This window comes from Phocoena phocoena, chromosome 18 (genome assembly GCF_963924675.1).
Source record: "Phocoena phocoena chromosome 18, mPhoPho1.1, whole genome shotgun sequence".
NCBI classification, from domain to species: domain Eukaryota; kingdom Metazoa; phylum Chordata; class Mammalia; order Artiodactyla; family Phocoenidae; genus Phocoena; species Phocoena phocoena.
Genome location: NC_089236.1, coordinates 78,454,701 through 78,473,047, shown reverse-complemented (window position 1 = coordinate 78,473,047; position 18,347 = coordinate 78,454,701). Strand labels below are relative to the sequence as shown.

The 18,347-nt window shown below is 44.4% G+C and overlaps 1 protein-coding gene across 1 annotated transcript in view; it reads left to right on the top strand.

Annotated features, from left to right (window-relative positions):
- The first annotated feature begins 790 nt into the window (after nucleotides 1-790).
- Nucleotides 791-18,347, top strand: part of ANKRD10 (ankyrin repeat domain 10) — a 31,974-nt gene continuing 14,417 nt past the window's right edge. The window contains exons 1-3 of the mRNA XM_065896156.1: nucleotides 791-1,084; nucleotides 4,611-4,763; nucleotides 8,484-8,575. Coding sequence (XP_065752228.1) covers nucleotides 875-1,084; nucleotides 4,611-4,763; nucleotides 8,484-8,575 — 455 coding nt within the window. The 5' untranslated portion in view covers nucleotides 791-874. The remainder of the gene's footprint in view (nucleotides 1,085-4,610; nucleotides 4,764-8,483; nucleotides 8,576-18,347) is intronic.

The following is an 18,347-nucleotide window of genomic DNA, read 5'->3' as shown; positions in this document are numbered from 1 at the left end:
TTTGCAGAAGAAAAAAGGAAAGCAATATATACAAGGAAAACGAATATATACAAGTGAAACAGACCATAAGGTTACAAAAGTACTGTAAGGAAACAGCCATAAACGTTAATAGTGGCTATCCCTTGGCAGTGAAATTACTGATAATCAGAAAAGAATACCTTAAAAAAAAAATCTGTGATCCTCAATCATTGAAAGAGAATTTAGTATTTCCTTGCATTATGCCATGTTTCTCAGTGTTTTTGCCATGGGTTCTCGAAAACGTGCAGCCCACCTCGCCAGACAAGCAGGACAGAAAGCGCGGGAACTGCCCTCAGGTCCCCGCAGACGCCCCGCCTGATTAACTGAGCGAATTAGAGCTGCGCAGCCAAAACCTCAGAGGGCCGGGCCCAAACCCCCAACCTGCGCCTCCCGGAGCTTTTTATCAAGGGGGGTCCGGACACTGTCGGGCCTGGGGTCTGGCCAGGAGGCGCGGCGCAGAGCCCACGCCGCCTGCAGGGCACCGGGAACGGCCTGGCACAGTCCCCTGCCCTACACCCCGCCTTACCCCGCCCCCTGCTCCTGGCCCGGCCCCCCGCCCCTCCCCGCCGCTCCAGGAGTAGGCCCCGCCCCACGGCCCCCGGTCTCCGCCCCCGACGGCCCAGGCCCCGCCTCCTGGCCCGGCGTCTCCTGGCCCGGCGTCTCCCGGCGCCAGCCCCAGTCCTGGCGCCGCAGGCCCCGCCCCGCCCCGCCCCTGTGCGCGCTCTGCTCGGCAGCCGGCGGGACGCGGCGGCGGTGCTGCCCTCGCTCCTTTGTGCTCGGACGGCGGCGGCGGCCTCTCGGGTCCTGACTGGCGCGTCTTCTCTGCTCGCCAGCCCGCGCTCTCCGGTGACGGACCATGTCGGCGGCGGGAGCGGGCGCGGGGGTGGAGGCGGGCTTCTCCAGCGAGGAGCTGCTGTCGCTCCGCTTCCCGCTGCACCGCGCCTGCCGCGACGGGGACCTGGCCGCGCTCTGCTCGCTGCTGCAGCACACGCCACGCGCCCACCTGGCCGCCGAGGACTCCTTCTACGGCTGGACGCCCGTGCACTGGGCCGCGCACTTCGGCAAGGTGGGCGCGGGCGCTTTAAGGCGCCATCTTCCGCGGTTTTGCCCTGGGGTGTCGGAGAAGGCGGGGGCCGAGGCGTGGGGGGCGCGGGGCGTGTCGGGAACGCGGGGCGCCAGCTGGGTCGGCCGCCAAGGCGCCCCGAGGGGCCGGGGCGCATGTGCGGCGGCGCGGACGGTCTGGGCCCAGAGGGGCGCGCGGGGAGTGCCGGGAGCGCGGGCGGAAGAGGGCCCGGCGGCGGCGGCGGCGGCGGCGCCCGGAGGGGCCCGGGGCGCATGTGCGGCGGCGTAAGCTTCGAACGCCGGCGGCTTCCCGGAGGCGCCGGCCGGGCGGGTGAGGGCTCCTCGCCGCCGGCGGTGCTGAGGGCCGGGCCTCCCGCGGCGGCCGGCTCGGGTCGAGGTGCGGAGACGCGGTCCGCGGGGCGGCGCGCGAGAGTCCGGAGCCTCTCTGAGGAAAAGCTCTGTGAGGAAGGCCGCGGGGCCTCCTGACGCCCCTCCGACGGGGACGCCCGGGCGGGAGGCCGCCGCGGCCCGAAGGTCGCGTTAGAGGGTTTCCGTGGTCAGCCCGTCGGCGCCCCCCGACGGCTGGGTCGGGGCGAGGTGACGCTCGGACCGAGTTGCTGGGGGCTTCCGCGTGGAGTGTCGTCCGTGCGCTGGGGACTCGGCTCGCCCGGCTTAGGCAAACCTGTGGTGTTTGAAGTGTCACGAGATTGGAAGGGCAGCGTGCTGCTCTGAGTTGTGAAGAGCTGCGGCAGCGCCTTCCTCGTCCGTGCGGTAAAGGGGGTTATTCGCTGGGAGCTGGGAGCGGTGGCCGCAGAGGGGGGTGCACGGCGCTGTCGTCCAGGGTGGCTTTCGTGACGAAGACGTGGAGACCCCCGTTCGGGGCCTTCGGAAGGCGTTTTCGCCCTGACGGGACGGGGATGGGTTGAAGTCAGGAAACGCTCTTGCGGAGACACAGGCAGGATGATGGTGGAACGTGTTCCCGTCTCGGGGTGAAATGGTTGTGTTGTGGTTAGTTACCTTTTTGCACCTGACGCGGCCGCTTCGCTTTGCTCGAGGTGCGGCGACGCAGGGGCTGAGCGCGCTCGCAAAGGGAAGCCAGGTTTACGTTAGCGAGGGGAGTGAGAGGGAGTCGTGACGGCAGCGGTGAGAGGCCGGCCGCCTGCGCCCTCGGCCGGGGCTGGGCGACAGCCCGCGGCGCGCCCCGCAGCGCTGCTCCCCTCGGGCACCCGGCGCCGAGAGCGAGCGCCCTCGGGGAAGCAGCCTCGCCGCACGAGACGGAAAGCGCCCTCCTTGCCGCCCTTCGCCCTCTGCCCTTGAACGCAGGCTTCCCCAGGCTGCGGGGCGGTCTCCCCGCCGAGGGCGCCTTGTGCACTTCTTCAGTAGGCTGCAGGTGACGCTCAAAGCGTTGCTTCCCAGCGTCGCTTGTGCCTTCGTGTCTTGGGGACGGGCGCCCTCGTTAGAGGCAGAGGCGCGGCTTTCTGGGAGACGGCCCCCCTCGGGATTCCGATCCTCCCAGCCCTGGTTGACAAGGACGCCCAGTAGGACCATCCGGTACGTCCTGTGAAAGGCGTCGGCCTCGTGACCAGTGCTTACTTAGACTGTCTCCCAGTCCGAGGCTGCTTCGGGCATCCCCGGGGATTAACAGTAGCCGAGAGCGCGTAGAGCGGTCGACCTCACGCCTGTGTATTTTACGGTAAGAATTCACGGAGCCGCTGCTTCCGTAGAAGGCGAGCGGTAGGTGAACCCCGGAGACCAGGAGGCATTTACTCCAGGGTGTTCAGTTGTCGTTAATCACAGTGAGCGGAGAGTCTTGGAGACGGAAGGGGCCGCAGAAAGTATCGTTCGGTCTGTGCGAAGAGGCTGTGGGGGCCGCACTCCTGAGCGCGGGCCCCGGGTCCTGTGCCCCTGCACCGTGCCCGCAGCTTCCCTGCGTTTGCGGGCCTGGGCGCGTTCGCTGTGCTCAGCCGGGGCCACGGCCGCCGAGCGAGCGGTGCGCGCGCTGTGAACCCCTCCCAGCCCTCAGGCCGCGTTCCTAGCGACGTGCCAGCTCTGCACGAGGGTCCTCACCTCCTTAGGAGGCTGGCTCGCTCCCGGAGGACTGGACGTTATTCAGGATCACGCCTTGCCTTTACAAGCTGTCGCACTGAACGGTATCTGTACAGAATTCCAAACCGGGTTTTCCACATCCAACCCACAGGTAACAAATTTTAAGTCCAGGGAGCTCTCGGTTGACGTTAAGACTGACCGCTTCTGGCGTACCAAGCGATTTTCATCCTTGCTTCATTTTTGTTGGGCTTGAGACCTGCTCATCTCATCACTAGGACTGGCCGTCATTTTTCGCTCAGTACATTGATAAAGGCGACAGATAAAAATATACCAAAGTGGTACCTCTTTATCAGCCATTACCCCCAGATTCAGACTCTGGAGGACAGGTCCTGTTTTAAAAATCAGTGTGCCACCAACTGTGAGCGTTCGTCTCACAAAAAACGTTGATGGCAGTGATCTGTCCTTTACAGGGAAAGGCTTAAATTGCTGAAAGAGGGTAAGAGACCCGGGGTGAGACCCGAGTGTAGCTGTTCTTCGCTTGAGGTCTGTTCTCAGGAGAATTGTTGGCAGTGAGAGCTTTTTCGCCAGCTGCATCGTGCTTTGGGAGGGAAGCGGGACCCTGAGGACACGCTGGGGGGAGCAGCGTAAACCTTTGAGGACAGCAGGCCTTCCCCCGCCGTGCTTGGCACACGGGAGGCGCTTGCTAAATATTTGTCGAGTGTGCCGGTTCTCCTTCCAGAAGCTAGTGTGGTACCGATGCCTGGCTGCAAAGTCCTGTCCTGACTCCTGTGCCTTTTTGTTTTAGTCACCTGCCAGGGGCAGAGCTCACCTGTGCTCTAGGCCTTTCTGTCTTTGATGGGGGGGGGGGGCGGTCTGTACAAACAGTAGGAAAAGCCGAAGCGCTGCCCTCTCCCTGGCTCCACACATCTTTTCCCTAAGGAGCTGATCTGGAGCTGGGCCTCAATCGAGTATTCAGCCGGCGCGGCCAGTGCAGGCCGCAGAAAATTGTCTTTGACCGTGAAGGGTTTACCGACCAATCACTTTAACAGTTTTCTCCTTTAGAATAGAGTGTGCGAGTGGCAAAGCTCAGTTCTGACAAAAGTCTGTGAATGTGCAAACTAGTCTTTTCTGACTTCGGCTTTTTTAAACACTGAGGTAGTGGATTTACAGCATGATCTTGATTTGGGCTTTCTCAGTTGTAGGAAGAACAAAATATCTGAACTTGTATAGTGTCGGTTGTTTCGACTTTCTATTCCTGTGTACCAACTTTGTTTCACAAGGACGAGGGAAATGTTCTTTTAAATAAGCCTTTTAAAATTTGCATGATACTGGGAAGGAATGACTTGACTTTGTTTTCTTAAACAGAAAAAAAGTTTAACGAAAAATGCCACTCACCTCCATTACAGACTTTAGCTCATCTGTGTAACGTTTAACAGTATACTGACGTGTATGCCTGTTTCATCCCCCTCCTGCTGTTCTCCAAGCTGGAGTGCTTAATACACTTAGTGAGAGCTGGAGCCACACTGGATGTCTCCACCACCCGTTACGCACAGACCCCAGCCCACATCGCCGCTTTTGGGGGACATCCTCAGTGCCTCGTCTGGTTGATCCAAGCAGGAGCCAGCATTAACAAACCGGTAAGGGAGTGCCCATGATTGACGTGGTTGGTTTTTGTTTTCTTCTTCCAGGGCTAATTACGTAGTGTGGAGTTTTAAATTCAGGCGTTAATTAGAGTCTGATATCTTCACCTGTGGGCTAACTGGAACTTACGTTCATGAAGTTATTTGTGGATAATTGGCCCGTCACATAGCAATGCCTTGTGTTCAGAGTGCTTTCGCCTGTATGTGACTTATTGTGCCCCACGGTGAGTTGCCCAAGGTCACAGCTGGTGAGTGAAGGAGCCTGGCCTTGAGCCTCGGTTTCCTGGCTCTGCTCACAGCTGCCTTAGCTCCGTTTCCACAGATAATTGTGAGAACACATCTGTCCCAGCGAGAGAATGGCGATTAAGTCGTCCGCAGTCACCTGTGTGGTTGTGGTTCAGGCAGCGTGGGCGGGTTGAGCAGCACGAGATGTCTCCAGGTACGGGCTGGGGGTGGTGGTCAGACGCAGAGCGGTAGCCAGGCGTCCTGTAGGAAGCGGCTCCTGGACACCAGATTGAGGAAGGGTGTTTTAGCAGTGGTTTAAAACAAGGGTCAGTGAGGGATAAGGGGGCAGTTTGTTCTCTTTAAGAGACTGGGTGGGAAGGGCGCGCAAGGAGAACCCTGGATTTGAGGCCTGTTTCTGTCACTAAGCTGCAGGCTGGATGTGGGACAGCTCTTTGGGTCACCTGCCACCCCCCACTCTTCCTTCTTTCACGCGTGCTCCTCTACTGCTTTGTTGCTTCGGTCCGTGAATTCAGGAGTTACAAGTGGGCGACTCTGTACCATTGTGGTGCTAGGCGTCGCCTGTCCCCACTAGGCTCCTTCCTGCTCGTGGATTCTCCCCCCACCCCCTTTTCTCCTGGTAGAAGGGGCACGCCCTGCTTCCTCATCCCTCTGGCCTTGGACAAGTGGTTTACTGGTTGTAACTCAATCTCCCTGTCAATAAAATACGGATAGCCCATGAGTAGCAGTAATGAATATTTAGTATTCATGTGGAGTTTTAAGTATAAATTTTCTATGTGATGATTTTCATTAAATTGTTACATAACATTTAGAGAGATCTAAAGAAATGGTGTAACGCTGCTTTTCAAATCTTTTTAAACCCAGAAGCCCCCTTTTCATGTAATGATTTATAGCAGCTCAGTATTTTCCACAGGTAAAAGGTTTGACACTCTCCTCCTTCCCCCAGCTGCTCTAGACAGCACCACGTGGAAATCCCTCCTCGACTCTGCTCCCAGGGCAAGAGTCCCCAGATCCCACTCTCCTTACAGCTCTCCTCTTGTGTTTAAACAGCCCACCCGGCTCGGCATCCCCGCGTCCTCTCATGTACGAGGGTATCGCTTGGGTTTCTTCAGTGTCTTGGCACTGCTCCCGGAAGGGCCTTGGTTAGCTGTGGTCTCACGTGCGGAGCTTCGGCCCGTCCGAGTCTCGGCTGTCGGTTTGGACTGCTGCGACAGGCACTCACTGACCCTGAGGCCCCAGTAGGCTTTCTGTTGGCTCATCTCAAGGTAGACAGTTTTTCTCATTCCCCACGTAAACTTATGCAACTAGATGCAGGTTTTTCTTATTCTTTGCGTGCCTATAAGTTTTTGAGCCTTAGCATACCTTTTTTTCTTTTGTCATGTTAGTTTCTTACCATTCTAAGTTCCTTTTCCTCAAGTTTAATAGAGACTTTCTCTGCCATATCTAAGGTTGGCATGAGGGGTTACTGAAGCTCAGATGTGCTGTCTGGAGGCTCGGTGTTCTAAGTTACCCAGAGAGGAAGTGAAGTTAGATTTTTAGTGGTGGCTGCCCGTGGCTGTCGCTTCTTGTAAGTCATCTCTTTAGTGACCCTTCTAGAATGGGGCTGGCATTTGGTATTGCCTTTAGTTCCTCGTAACTAGATTAGAAGTAAGATTGTTTTAATTAAAATTCAAGGTGACTTGTCCGTTTTCAGATTTCTGGCACCTCTCCCACTGTCCTTTATGACTCAGAGTTTGCCAGCAATAGTTCTAGAATCATATTACAGACTATTTGGTATTTTTGAAATATGACTGGTCTGAACTTGAGCTGTGAGTAACCTTAAAATGGCTCTTTGCTCTCATTCTCTTGGTTGCAGTTTTCTTTAAATAGTGTTTATTCTGCCCTTCCCAGCTTAAGTAGGCTCCTCGTATAACACACAACAGGAGCAGGGTAGCTTCGCTTTTTTCTCTGGCATCTACTGCTATCCCACCCTGTTCTCGAAATAGTATAGAAAACATTTTTCTTCTGGTACCAAAGATAGCTTTTAAAATCCTTTTTGGTTTTCTTGAGTTTTTGTGGTGTTTGTCAAAATCTCACCTAAATCTTAGTTCTACTTTTCCTGGCAGTACGTGTACGTAATTTTTATTTGTCCTTATTATGTACCTCCTCTCTCCCTTCCCTCCTCTTTTCAGACAATAGGGTAGGTTTTCCTTTGGTTTTTTAAGTCTGATTTCACTAGCTAGTTCCCTGTATAGCCTCATGATTTTGTTTCTTTCTTCAAAATTGGGACTATTCTGTTTGGAACTTTATATCACTTTTGAGCTTATACATAACTTTTCCCTCCAGTAAGTGGTTGAGTCTTTCATATTATATTTTTCTGTGAAATGCTCTACCACTCCTTTCTGGTTTAGTCCTCACCTCAGTTTTCCCCCCGTGAGTTAATATTTCCAAGTGCCATGCACTGTGCACCATTGCCCCACTCCTGCTTTATGTCTTTATCCCTTAATTATGTGTAGTTTTCTCCTGCCAAGTTCGCATTCAGTGATGATGGGATGTGAGGGATTCAGGAACTGTTGCTGCTTAGTCAGTTGGCATTTCTGAGGCAGAAAGTCCTAAATCAGTTTTTCTAATGGAAACAACTTCCTTCTCTTAATTGCTGTATCTGTCTTTACCTTTTTTTTTTTTTTACCTGAGAGCCTATGAATGAAATTGTGTTTCACATTTTTTTTTTGGTCCATTCATACAGTGTAAAGTAATTCTTTTTTTTTTTTTTTTTTTTTTTCTGATTCCTGTATGAGTCTTCAGAGTCATTTCCCCGAGTCTGCTCATTTCCTGTGCCTCCTTCAACATCGTTTCCTGAAGGGTCAGTCAGGTTCTGATGCATCCTTTCTAAAAGTCCTTGAACAAAGTCCCCCATCACAGAACAGCCTGAGTTGTATACAGAGCTGCCTGTGTTTGACCCTGTGTTCTCCCTTCCCATTTTTTTCTTGACCCTTCAACCTTAGGGGTCTTGTCTAAAGTATAGTCCTAATTCAGGCTCGAGATAAAAAATCCAGGGGGAGGCACTGGTGTGTCTCGACTCAGGCTCTCCTATGGTGGACATAGGTGAACGTGGGTGGACTAGACCAGACGTTAGCTATTAGGCCTTGATTACTACTTTTTGGTCTGAAGATAATAATTTTGGGTGTTATATGCATCTGTGCTGTGATCCATCATAAAAATTATTTCTAAATTGCCACCCAGAGTGTACGTGCTGTCATGGTTGGAGAGGCCCCATGATTTTTTTGTTCTTGACCTAAGAATTCAGGAGAACGTGCTCCTTCCTTGGTCTGCTTTTATTGTCTCTTCACGTCTACATTTCTTTGTGTTCTGCTTCAGATTTGGCTCACCATAATTCTATTTCAGAGGAATGAGATGGTACATGGCCTTTGTTAATTAACTTTAGAATGTGGAAGTCTTGTATGGATCTTAATGCTTTCCTTTTTGTTGTTTCAGGACTGTGAGGGCGAGACTCCTATTCACAAGGCGGCTCGCTCTGGGAGCCTGGACTGCATTAGTGCCCTGGTGGCTAACGGGGCTCATGCCGAGTAAGCATCTTCATTTATTCTTGCCAACCAAAGATGTGGTCAAGGGTGTCGTGTTTAGAGACAGGATTTAGAGCAAGCAAAAGTTCTGAGCTTTGTTTTCAATATTGGTAATAGAGTTTTGCTTTTTAGATCAGTTGGCGTTAGTGAGCAAGTTGTTGTGTGAGTTGAGTTGGCCACTAGCAGAAGGGGCTGAATCCCAGCAGCCTCAGCGTTCTTGCCGTGAGAGAGAGAGAGCATATTAGGGTAGAAGGAACAGTTAACTCATTAAATTTGGAGCCTGGCATTGTTGACTTTACCATTGACTAATTGTGTCACTGTGGGCAAGTCTTCAAACTTTGCCAAGTTTTAATTTCAGAATGAGTGCCTCGAATTGGATTAGAATATCTTTTCAGGCCTCTCTGGCTCAAAAAAATTCTTGCACAGGTAGCTTTTCTTAATTTTGCTAAAAAGATGGTTTCCTCATCTTTTAGCAGATATGAGGACATCTTATGTTTTAAAACCTGTTATGATTGTTCAGTGATTTTGTAATTCCTTGTAAAATGGAACTATACACATTAAAGACTTAAAAACTCACTCTGAGTTTTTGATAGTGATGGCATTATTTTAGAATATCCTTGTTTTAGCCCAGTTTACATCAACTGGCTAACTTCTAGCTTGAGAGAACAGTATTAACATTTAAGTGTATTGATTTTAAAATGTGATCTTGTATGCAAATCATTAGCTAGCCATGGCATTATACGTTTATTTCAGTATTTAATTCATTTGTATTAACTTTCTCTTGAAGATTCATTGTAAAAATTTTTCTTCTGCAGTTCACAGCATTAACAAAATGGATGCGGTTTTCACCCTTAAATATTGAGTGTAAGCTATAGAGCTGTAATAACCAAAATAACTATGATAATATCAGCTTTTTTGTTTTACCTTGAGTGTCTTGAATATTTCATAAAAATTAATTACAAACCACTTTATTCTAATTGGAAATATGAAAATTTAGACTTTGGGAGAAATAAAACCCACAAAACTTAGTTTAACCCTTTGGTTTCCACTTCATTGTTTTGACTCTGTATTATAATAAATATTGAAAACAGATCCTGGACAGCAGAACCATATAGGTTAATGAAAGGCCTGTCTGATACCAAGGGCTATCAGTAGGCTCTTAGTATCTTAGCTTCTGTTTCATTAAGTATTATTGTTAAGATTAGACATTAGTTTGGGCTTGGATCATTTACTTATGTAGCCATTTAGTGTTATAAATATGACCTGTGTTAACTGTTACATTGCAGGGAACCTTGTGACTTCATATGTAGTTATAATTTAAGGTAACGTAAAAACAATTGATAATATGAATATATATTACACAGTTTAGAAAACATCAAGATGATTCTCATTGCATTGCTTTAAAGCAACGTTGTAGATGCAGTTTTCTTAGCTGTTTTTTAGATTTAAAACTTAAATCTTTAATTTTAACAACAGAAGCTTTGATTATAAAATACAGAGTCGTAAAATAATTGATTAAATTCCTTAATTGTCATTTATTGAAATAATGAATAATTAGAAGTTGATCTTTTCAGTGACTTATCTTTCTAAACAGTACTCTAATTGGTCCTGAGCATTTTATTACTAAGATGTTAGTTTTATTCACTTTAATGGATAGTTTAATCCTTTGAACCAATAAATATCTTTCTTGCGCTATGTCCTTTTTTTAATAGGTGTCTTTTTAAAATGAGATCATTTTATTTACAATTCTGTCCTTGTTACAGGACCCTCGAGTATCTCTTTCCCACCAAGTGTGACTGAGCATGGCCTCGAGTGCCAGTTTGTTTTTCCTTCTCAGTATAAGAGCCACTCCCTCAAGACCCTGCATATGGTGATTTCCCTTGACTGAACTTTCAGATATTTTTTAGAAGAAATATTTAGCCTGAGCCACCTAGCCAAAAGCAATTTTTAAAATTATATGTCTTTGGCCTGGAGATAGAACACAAGTAATCATTATTTATTGCTATTGTATATGTGGTTATTTAGTTTTAACATCTAGATAAAATGTCAGTTTCGCCAGTAAGCTAAATTGTACATTGCTTTTTAATATCTATTCTGCACACTTTTATAGTTTAACACTTTTAGTCTACCAACAAATAATAGTTTGATTCCCCCAAATTATGGTACTTAGCTCTCTTTTATTTGTTTCCTGTTACGTTGCTCATATGGTAACGTGTAGTCCTAGCAAATAAAAATGCCTTTTTCTTTTAAGGTCATCAAGGGGCCCAGAATTAATTTACTTACTTGAAGTTAACTTATTTTGTTCCCAGTTCAAAGTGAGCCAGATTATTAATTTTAATATTACATGCTATAGCGTTTAGGAGTTGGTGGAAATTTTTCCTTTTTCCGTGACCAGATTAAAAGCTGTCTTGTATCAGTATTTTATCACACTTGGTGGTAATTAATAATTTTGTTGTTAATTCCTACTTTGCTTTTTATATATTTGCTACGTAAAGTGGCCAAAATCTGAAGTTGCTGCTTTTTTGGTCATGGGGTAGATAATGGAGAGGGCAAGCGTACCAGGCACCTGTGGCTAGAATGGTTTGTTACATAACCTACTTGTCAGTGTAGGCTGCATCTGTAGGATAACGCATGTCAGCTGCTGTGCATCGTAGCACATTTTCTAGCACCGCACGTGAGTATGTTGATGGAGTTTCTTTTTCTTCTCTTGTTTTACATCTTGAGTTTTGGTGCCAAGTTTTCTTTTTCATGTGAGGTTTTGTTTCTCCTTATATGATTGTCATTGTTACTTGCCACTGTTTACATGTAAAAATAAAAACACACAGGATTAAGCGTCAGTTCTGTGACCAGACTGAATGCTTGTATACTTTAAATGATCTAAACCTCTACAGACGCTTCTCACTCTCATTTTTTCCTCAAGTAGGGAGTTTTTATTAAGTAAGTTAAACTGTCATCATCCTTAACTTTGCTTATATGGCAGTTCAATTCTTCATTGCAGCCAGGATTTGAATGCTACTTGCTACACACAAAGGGTTTTTGATTGGAGGAAGGACATATAGTAACGTGGAAAAGTTGTTGCCTTATTTTTCTTTTGGATGATCAAATAAGTAACAATATAAAATTAAGTTTTAATGTGATTTCAGAGAAGGACTCTTGAAAATTTGCTGTCTGCTGATAATTAAGACCACCTTTTATGTGACCAATGAGGAGAAGCAAGAGAGCCTATTTGTGTTCCCACAGGCCAGCTGGGCACTGTTCTGTTCAGGTGACTTGGGGGCTCTAGTCATGCCAGTGGAAGATGAATGTAACCTGCATGGTGATTCAATCAAACGTTTCCTCCCTGACTCCAAAAGATTGGGATCAATCCTGAATGTTTATGTGTTGCATTTACTTTTACAAAAGAAAAATTTATATATATGTAAATAATTTTTTTTAAAAAGACCTTTTACAAACAACTTTGTAAAGTACACGTTTCTAGCCTTGAATTATCTTTCCTTTTAGTATTTTGGCACTGACTGATTTTGGTTATTTTTGTCTTTATTTTCTTGAGAGATGTAGTAGAGAATGTTTCCATATCAACCAGATATAAAAGTAGATTTTTTTTTAATGCCTCAGAGTAGAAATAAAGGGATTTAGTGGGATTTAGAGATTCAGAATTGCTTGCATCTAAGGCCAATTTGCTAGTCCATTTTAATACCACATTATACCAGGTGCCAGTGTTTAATTATGTTGTGGCAAAGTCCCATAGCTTCTTGTAGGAGAGCATTTCTGTAGAAGCCATTGATTCTGTGGTAACCAGATCTTCCAGTGGGTTACATATATACATATATTTTAACTTAATTATTTTCATCCCAAGAGGAGCTTAACTATGATCCTCAGATAGCTGGAGAAGCATCTATAACCTTACATATAAGCAAGTTCAGTGATTCACTCTGAAAAAATCTTTCTTGCCTAATTCAGAAAATAGACACAGTTGGCTTTAGTAACAGAAGTCTTAAAATGTGGTCATAATAGACTTTTGAATGTTGCAGGAAAAAGTATTTTGCTGAACTTTTAAAAATTCTTAATTGAAATGGAGTTGGTTTAGTTTGGTCCATGTTTACAACCCACCTTTATTTGCTTACCCGTAGAGCTCTGTCTAGAAGCAAAATTTTCATTAGGGCAAATCATGTGATGAGCATATGTAATATTAGTGTCGGAAGTTGTTTTGCAGCTTTTGCCCTTGGCAAACTTCATTAGACATTTATTCATGTTTGAAGTTTGTGGTTTCTTTTCATTTGTTCACCTATTGGCCCTTCAGAATAATAGTCCAACCATGAAATTTATTAGCAGTGTAACTCGGAATTAGTGGTTTCTGATCTTGGATCCTGTGCATTCCAGTCCTGACCTAGTGTTCCCTCCCTGACCTACTTGTCACTACAGCAGTCTTGTCTGATCTTGCAATTTCCTGGCTCATTTTTCCTTTTATTAAACTGTTGCAGGCAAGGTGGAGGAATTACTTCCCGAGATAGCTGATGAAGTTCTGCCTGCTGGAAAGGAGCAGATAGATAGCAGGCTGGCAGTATTCTAGAGTTGTTGACAAATTCAGTTTAGAATTTTGATTGTTTTTCATAACAGCTTGAATAATATATAGGTTTTAATATTTGTTTAAGCACTGCTTTTATATAGTGCTTTCAAGTAAAACCAGTGATTTCTAGATTCAAATGTCTTTTCCTTTGCCTAAATTATAGTGGGAGCAGGTTAAATATTTCATCAGACTCTTTGAATGATGCTGTTATATTTTAATGTATGCAAACATAGCTGGGGTTCAGTTGCAACATAAAACTGTCCTCAGTAATGTTGAACTTGAATTGAAAACTTGGCACCAAATTTATTCAAGTAGAAACTTTAAAAAATAGTTTCTTCCTATTGTTACCTGAAGAATATATTTAAGAAAGTCTTCATAATTACGTATTTAAGAGTTTGGATACCAAAGGGTTAAAAATACACGTTTTCCTTTTACTGAAGAAATTTTAGATGTTTGTAATGTTTTGTCTGTACAAATGGACATTTAGTAATGTTTTTTTATCTTTTTTTTTTTTTTTTTAATGATTCCATGTATTTGCTTATTTCCATCTAGGAATAGTTACTAATGTATTTGAGATACAGCATACCAAATTTTAAAGTAACCAGAATCGTGAGTTAATGGTGTTTAGTCCATACTGTTAAACTTTTGTTGAAATAACTGACATAATTAAATTGGCTTCATGCTAAAAATTGCTAGAAGTAATTGAAAAGGCAGTGTTTTAGAGCAATAGCTCTTGGTCAAGGTGGTCACATGACAATGGCTTACGCTCAGTAAATGTGCTTCTGCACCTCATGTATGTATATGTATTTTTAATCAAAATGTTGCCTGCAAATATGTGATCCCTTATTATTTAAGTTTCCTGTTTTATGAACCATTGCCCGTTTTAAATCACACAGAAGATTCTGAATCTGTAAAAACTACACATGTCAATGTTTTACAGCTACGTAATTCGAATTGACTTGATTTTTTCAAGTAATCCTAGAAAGGGGGAGCATTCCATATAGAAACTGCTGAAACTGCCACAGGTGCTTCTCCGAAAACCTTACAGTTGTGGCATTGAATGTTCAGTATGGCTTCCTTTCTCCACTCGAGGCATACTGTTGAGGTATTTGTTGCGGTGATTGGTTTTAATGCTAATCTAGGAGTTCAGATATAGATTCTTTAGATTTGCATGCTTTGCTTACCCTAATTTATGATATCTACCTATTTACTTGTAAACTAACAATAGTTAAGTTGAGATCAGAATTTTAACAGAAATATTCTTTATATGAAAATTGTGGTCATCTTTTATTGTCACATGGCATTAACAAAAAAGAAAACATCCTGAAGGTGATGTGACAACTCAGATTCTGAAAAGTATATTTCAGATACTTCCTGATCCGTGGTTTTGCAAATTAAAAAAAAAAGAAAAGAAAAACTCATTAGAACGGCTTCTCATATTCTGACGTTGTGACACTATAAGTGGAAAATAGATGGGGGATTAGCTGGCAGCAGAGTGGAGTTTTGTTTTAAAGTTCTTTGGGGAGACACTCTTAGGTATAATAAGTCTTAACATTCTATTCAGAATTTTATTACAGAAAATATAGTATATGAGCCTTTATGTTTCAACTTTAGTAAAGTTTTTAAAAAGTTTATTTTGCCAGTTATTCAGCAGGATAAATAATTCACAGTAAATATTAGTCTATGCCTTCCCGTGTTTTCATATTGCAATTTTGAAAGAATACTAGGAACTACTGGGAGAAAATGGGTAGCCTGCCCAAAGTGACTTTTCATAGTCTCGGTGAAGGTTGTCATAGCTTCCGTGACAAACTGGAGCGAGTTGATTTTTACTAGTCTAAGAATCTGATCGTGTCAACAATTAAAGAAAGTCAGCTTTAAAACTTCAACAGACTAGACCCAGTTTGGACATCAAGTTGACTGGTGTCTGATTTTTTAAAATCTCTGCCCATTTACAAAGATTTTTCAAACGGATACCAGAGGGGACCAGAAAGGTGAACTGGAGCTTTAGAACAACCTCACAGCACGTCCCCCATGGGGCTTCTTGCTGTCAGAAATGGACAGAGGTACATTTTAGATGAGGCCTCATCTGCCCGAGTGCAGTAAACCAAAGTCACGAAATTCATGTGTGTTTTTTAAAGACTTAGTCTAAAAATATTGTGTACACTTTCATTAGTACCCCAGTTCTCATGCAAAATACAGTTTTTGAGAGTAATTTTGAACAGTATCTTCCAGATACTGAAAATTTCCATTTGGACTAGTGTGTGAAGACCACAGTTCAGATCAACTTTGTCTTTAGCAGCCCCTCACTTCGGGTTGGTAGGAGTAGCCAGCAGTGAGTGCAGTGTGGCCATATCACACCCGCAGTGAATACCTCGGGATTGAAGAGTGAAGGCTTGACTGTTTAAAAAGTACTGTAACAGAAGAAAAGACCAAATTCAAATGTGAAATTATCATAGAGCCTGTAAAATCCTAAATCACATTCATGTGCCCAGCTCCCATTGGATTTTAGGAAAATCATGGAGGGTTGCTTAGGTTGAATATCTGCTTAAACTTGTAACACTAAATAGAGCTGAAGGCTCAATAACTCGATGATACATTTTAACCAGGGTAACTGTTTCAACCCTTAAAACGTTAAAATTGAAACATGCTTAACAAATAGGAGCGCATATATTTTAAAATGCATTTAAAGGCCTGAGCCTCTTTTGTTAAAGTGTTTTGAGAACTATACCGCACAATTATTCCTTATGCTGCTCTTCACCTAGAAACCCACGTGATTTTCAGCCTCTGTGTAATACGTTTGAAAACCCCTTCTGCTTATTAAGAAGTGACTTGAGGAATTCAGACCTGTAAAGACAGTTTCCGCCTCATTCACATTAAGCACGTCGCCTGATTCAGTCATAAGACACTTAGAACTTTTAACAGAAAACACTCAGATGGAGTAGGAATGATTATTTCTTCTGCATGCTCTCTCAAGGTCTTTTATTTCACATTCTTCTAAAGTTTACCTTTAGATATTCTCTTGATATTTAACATTTTGTGACTTAACAGATTTGGCAACTTCTAAAAAGTTATTTTTTTGTTTGAATTGAATAGTGCAGAAAATTACCAGAGAGACAGTTTTCCGGAACCCATAGGCATCTGTTATTTAGAGTAGAGGACTAGTCAGAAAGAGAAAGACAAATACCGTGTGATACCACTTATACGTGGAATCTAAAATATGACACAAATGAACTTTTACGAAACAGGAACAGACTCACAGACATAGAGATCAGACTTGTGGTTGCCAAGGGCGAGGGGGAACAGGGGAGAGAAGGATTGGGAGCTTGGGGTTAGCAGTTGAAACTGTTGTGTGTAGAATGGATAAACGACAAGGTCCTACTGTATAGCACAGGGAACTGTCTTCAACATCCTGTGATGAAACATAATGGAAAAGAATATGAAAAAGAATGTGTGTGTGTGTATATATATGTATAACTGAATCACTTTGCTGTACAGCAGAAATTAACATTGTAAATCATCATACTTCTATAAAATAAAAATTTTTTAAAACGAGTAGAGGACTAGTTACCAGTATCATCTATTGATTAAATGTTACTCAATTGGTCCAGCCCATTGTTTGTTTTTGTATGGCCCATAAACTAAGAATGATTTTTATGTTTTTAAAGGATTGAACAAAAATCAAAAGGATAGTATTTCATGACACGTTAAAATATATGAAATTCAAATTTCAGTGCCAGTAACTAAAGGTTTATTAGAACACAGCCAATGCTGTGTTCACACATCATCTAAGGCTGCTTTCAGGCTACAACGAGAGAACGGAGACTGTGGCCCGTAGAGCTTAAAGTTTTTGCTGTCCAGCCCTTTACAGAAAAAGTGCCTGCCCCGGATTGGTGATCCCAGTCATTCCTTTCCACCCAGTTTTTGTGCACCATACGATTGCAGAGCCACTTGCAAGGTTTTAAATATGAGCAGAGCAGAATTAGCGTGTTAAACTACGGGTAAAGAAAGGAGGAATGAGTGGGGGTACGTAGGGAAGGAGATGGGAAGCAAAACATTCGGAGGTAGAGGAGAGGGAAGTGGGCGGTTCTGCTGGCCTGTTCCAGGACCTTTCTGCTTTAGAGGAACGTAAACACTATTAAACTGAATGTTACATTCAGTCCTTAGTAACTGAGAAATAATATAGTTGAAAACTTCTGTAGTTTCACCAGAAGTGGAGAAGGGATACTGTATGTTCCTGTTTCTAATAATACTACTGTAGGGATAGTGCCAAAATTATAATCTCCCAGTTAATTTTTCCAGTTACCTTACGTCCCAGATTCTGATATCTGTCCATACATTTTCTGGAATGTTTTGAACTCCCCTTTGGATCTCTCTTTGGATCCCTCAGAGTTATACGAGGAACCAGTTGAAGTTCAGTTCGGCTTGTGATTGTTCTTACTTGCTTGGTCCACGCATGAGGAGTACATAGCATGAGTTGACTCTAGTGGCTGTTCTTTCGAGTTTTGAAGATAATACTTCACACCACCTGGAAATCTGATTGGCTTCGTCCAAGCCGAGTGATGTGCAAGTGTTGGGACCACTCGTGGTAGTTGGAGACGGGCAGGAGACGCTGCCTGTGTTCTCAGGTGCAGGCAGGCGCTCCCCGTCAGGCATTTACAGTCTCTGTGGTCTCCGGATATTGGCGCGCACTTGCTCTTCCTCTTTAAGGCTGTATTTCCTTGCGAGAACAGTGAACTTGCTGTTCTAACTCAGATTCGGTCTACTGTTCAGTTTCTGAATTAAGAGTAAAGGAATTGAGTGTAGTTTGGATGTTCTTGTGTTCAGTGACTTAGAAAAGTTGGCATGCTCCCTGAGCATCTCAGCTTTCTTCAGTGAACTGGCATTTGGGGTGGTAAATGCCGTTTAAAAACTCTGTGTGCTGTTCTTTATTTATCGTCCACTGAGGAGTCATCTTTACTGTCAGCATTATGTGTCCTGATTTTAAGCAGCAGCTTCCCATTTCTGTATTCTTTAATTTTTGGAGAGCAAGTTCATTATTTATCTATAGAAATGATCATTTTTTAAATTTTGCTTATGTCCTGGGTCTTCGTCTTTTCAAATTGTGTAGAGTTAAATTTTTTTTTAATTTTATCGCGGCTACTTATTCTGTTCACATTCTTGATAGAGTAGACCTTTTTGGACCATTCACTCAGGATATCTTCTGAAAAT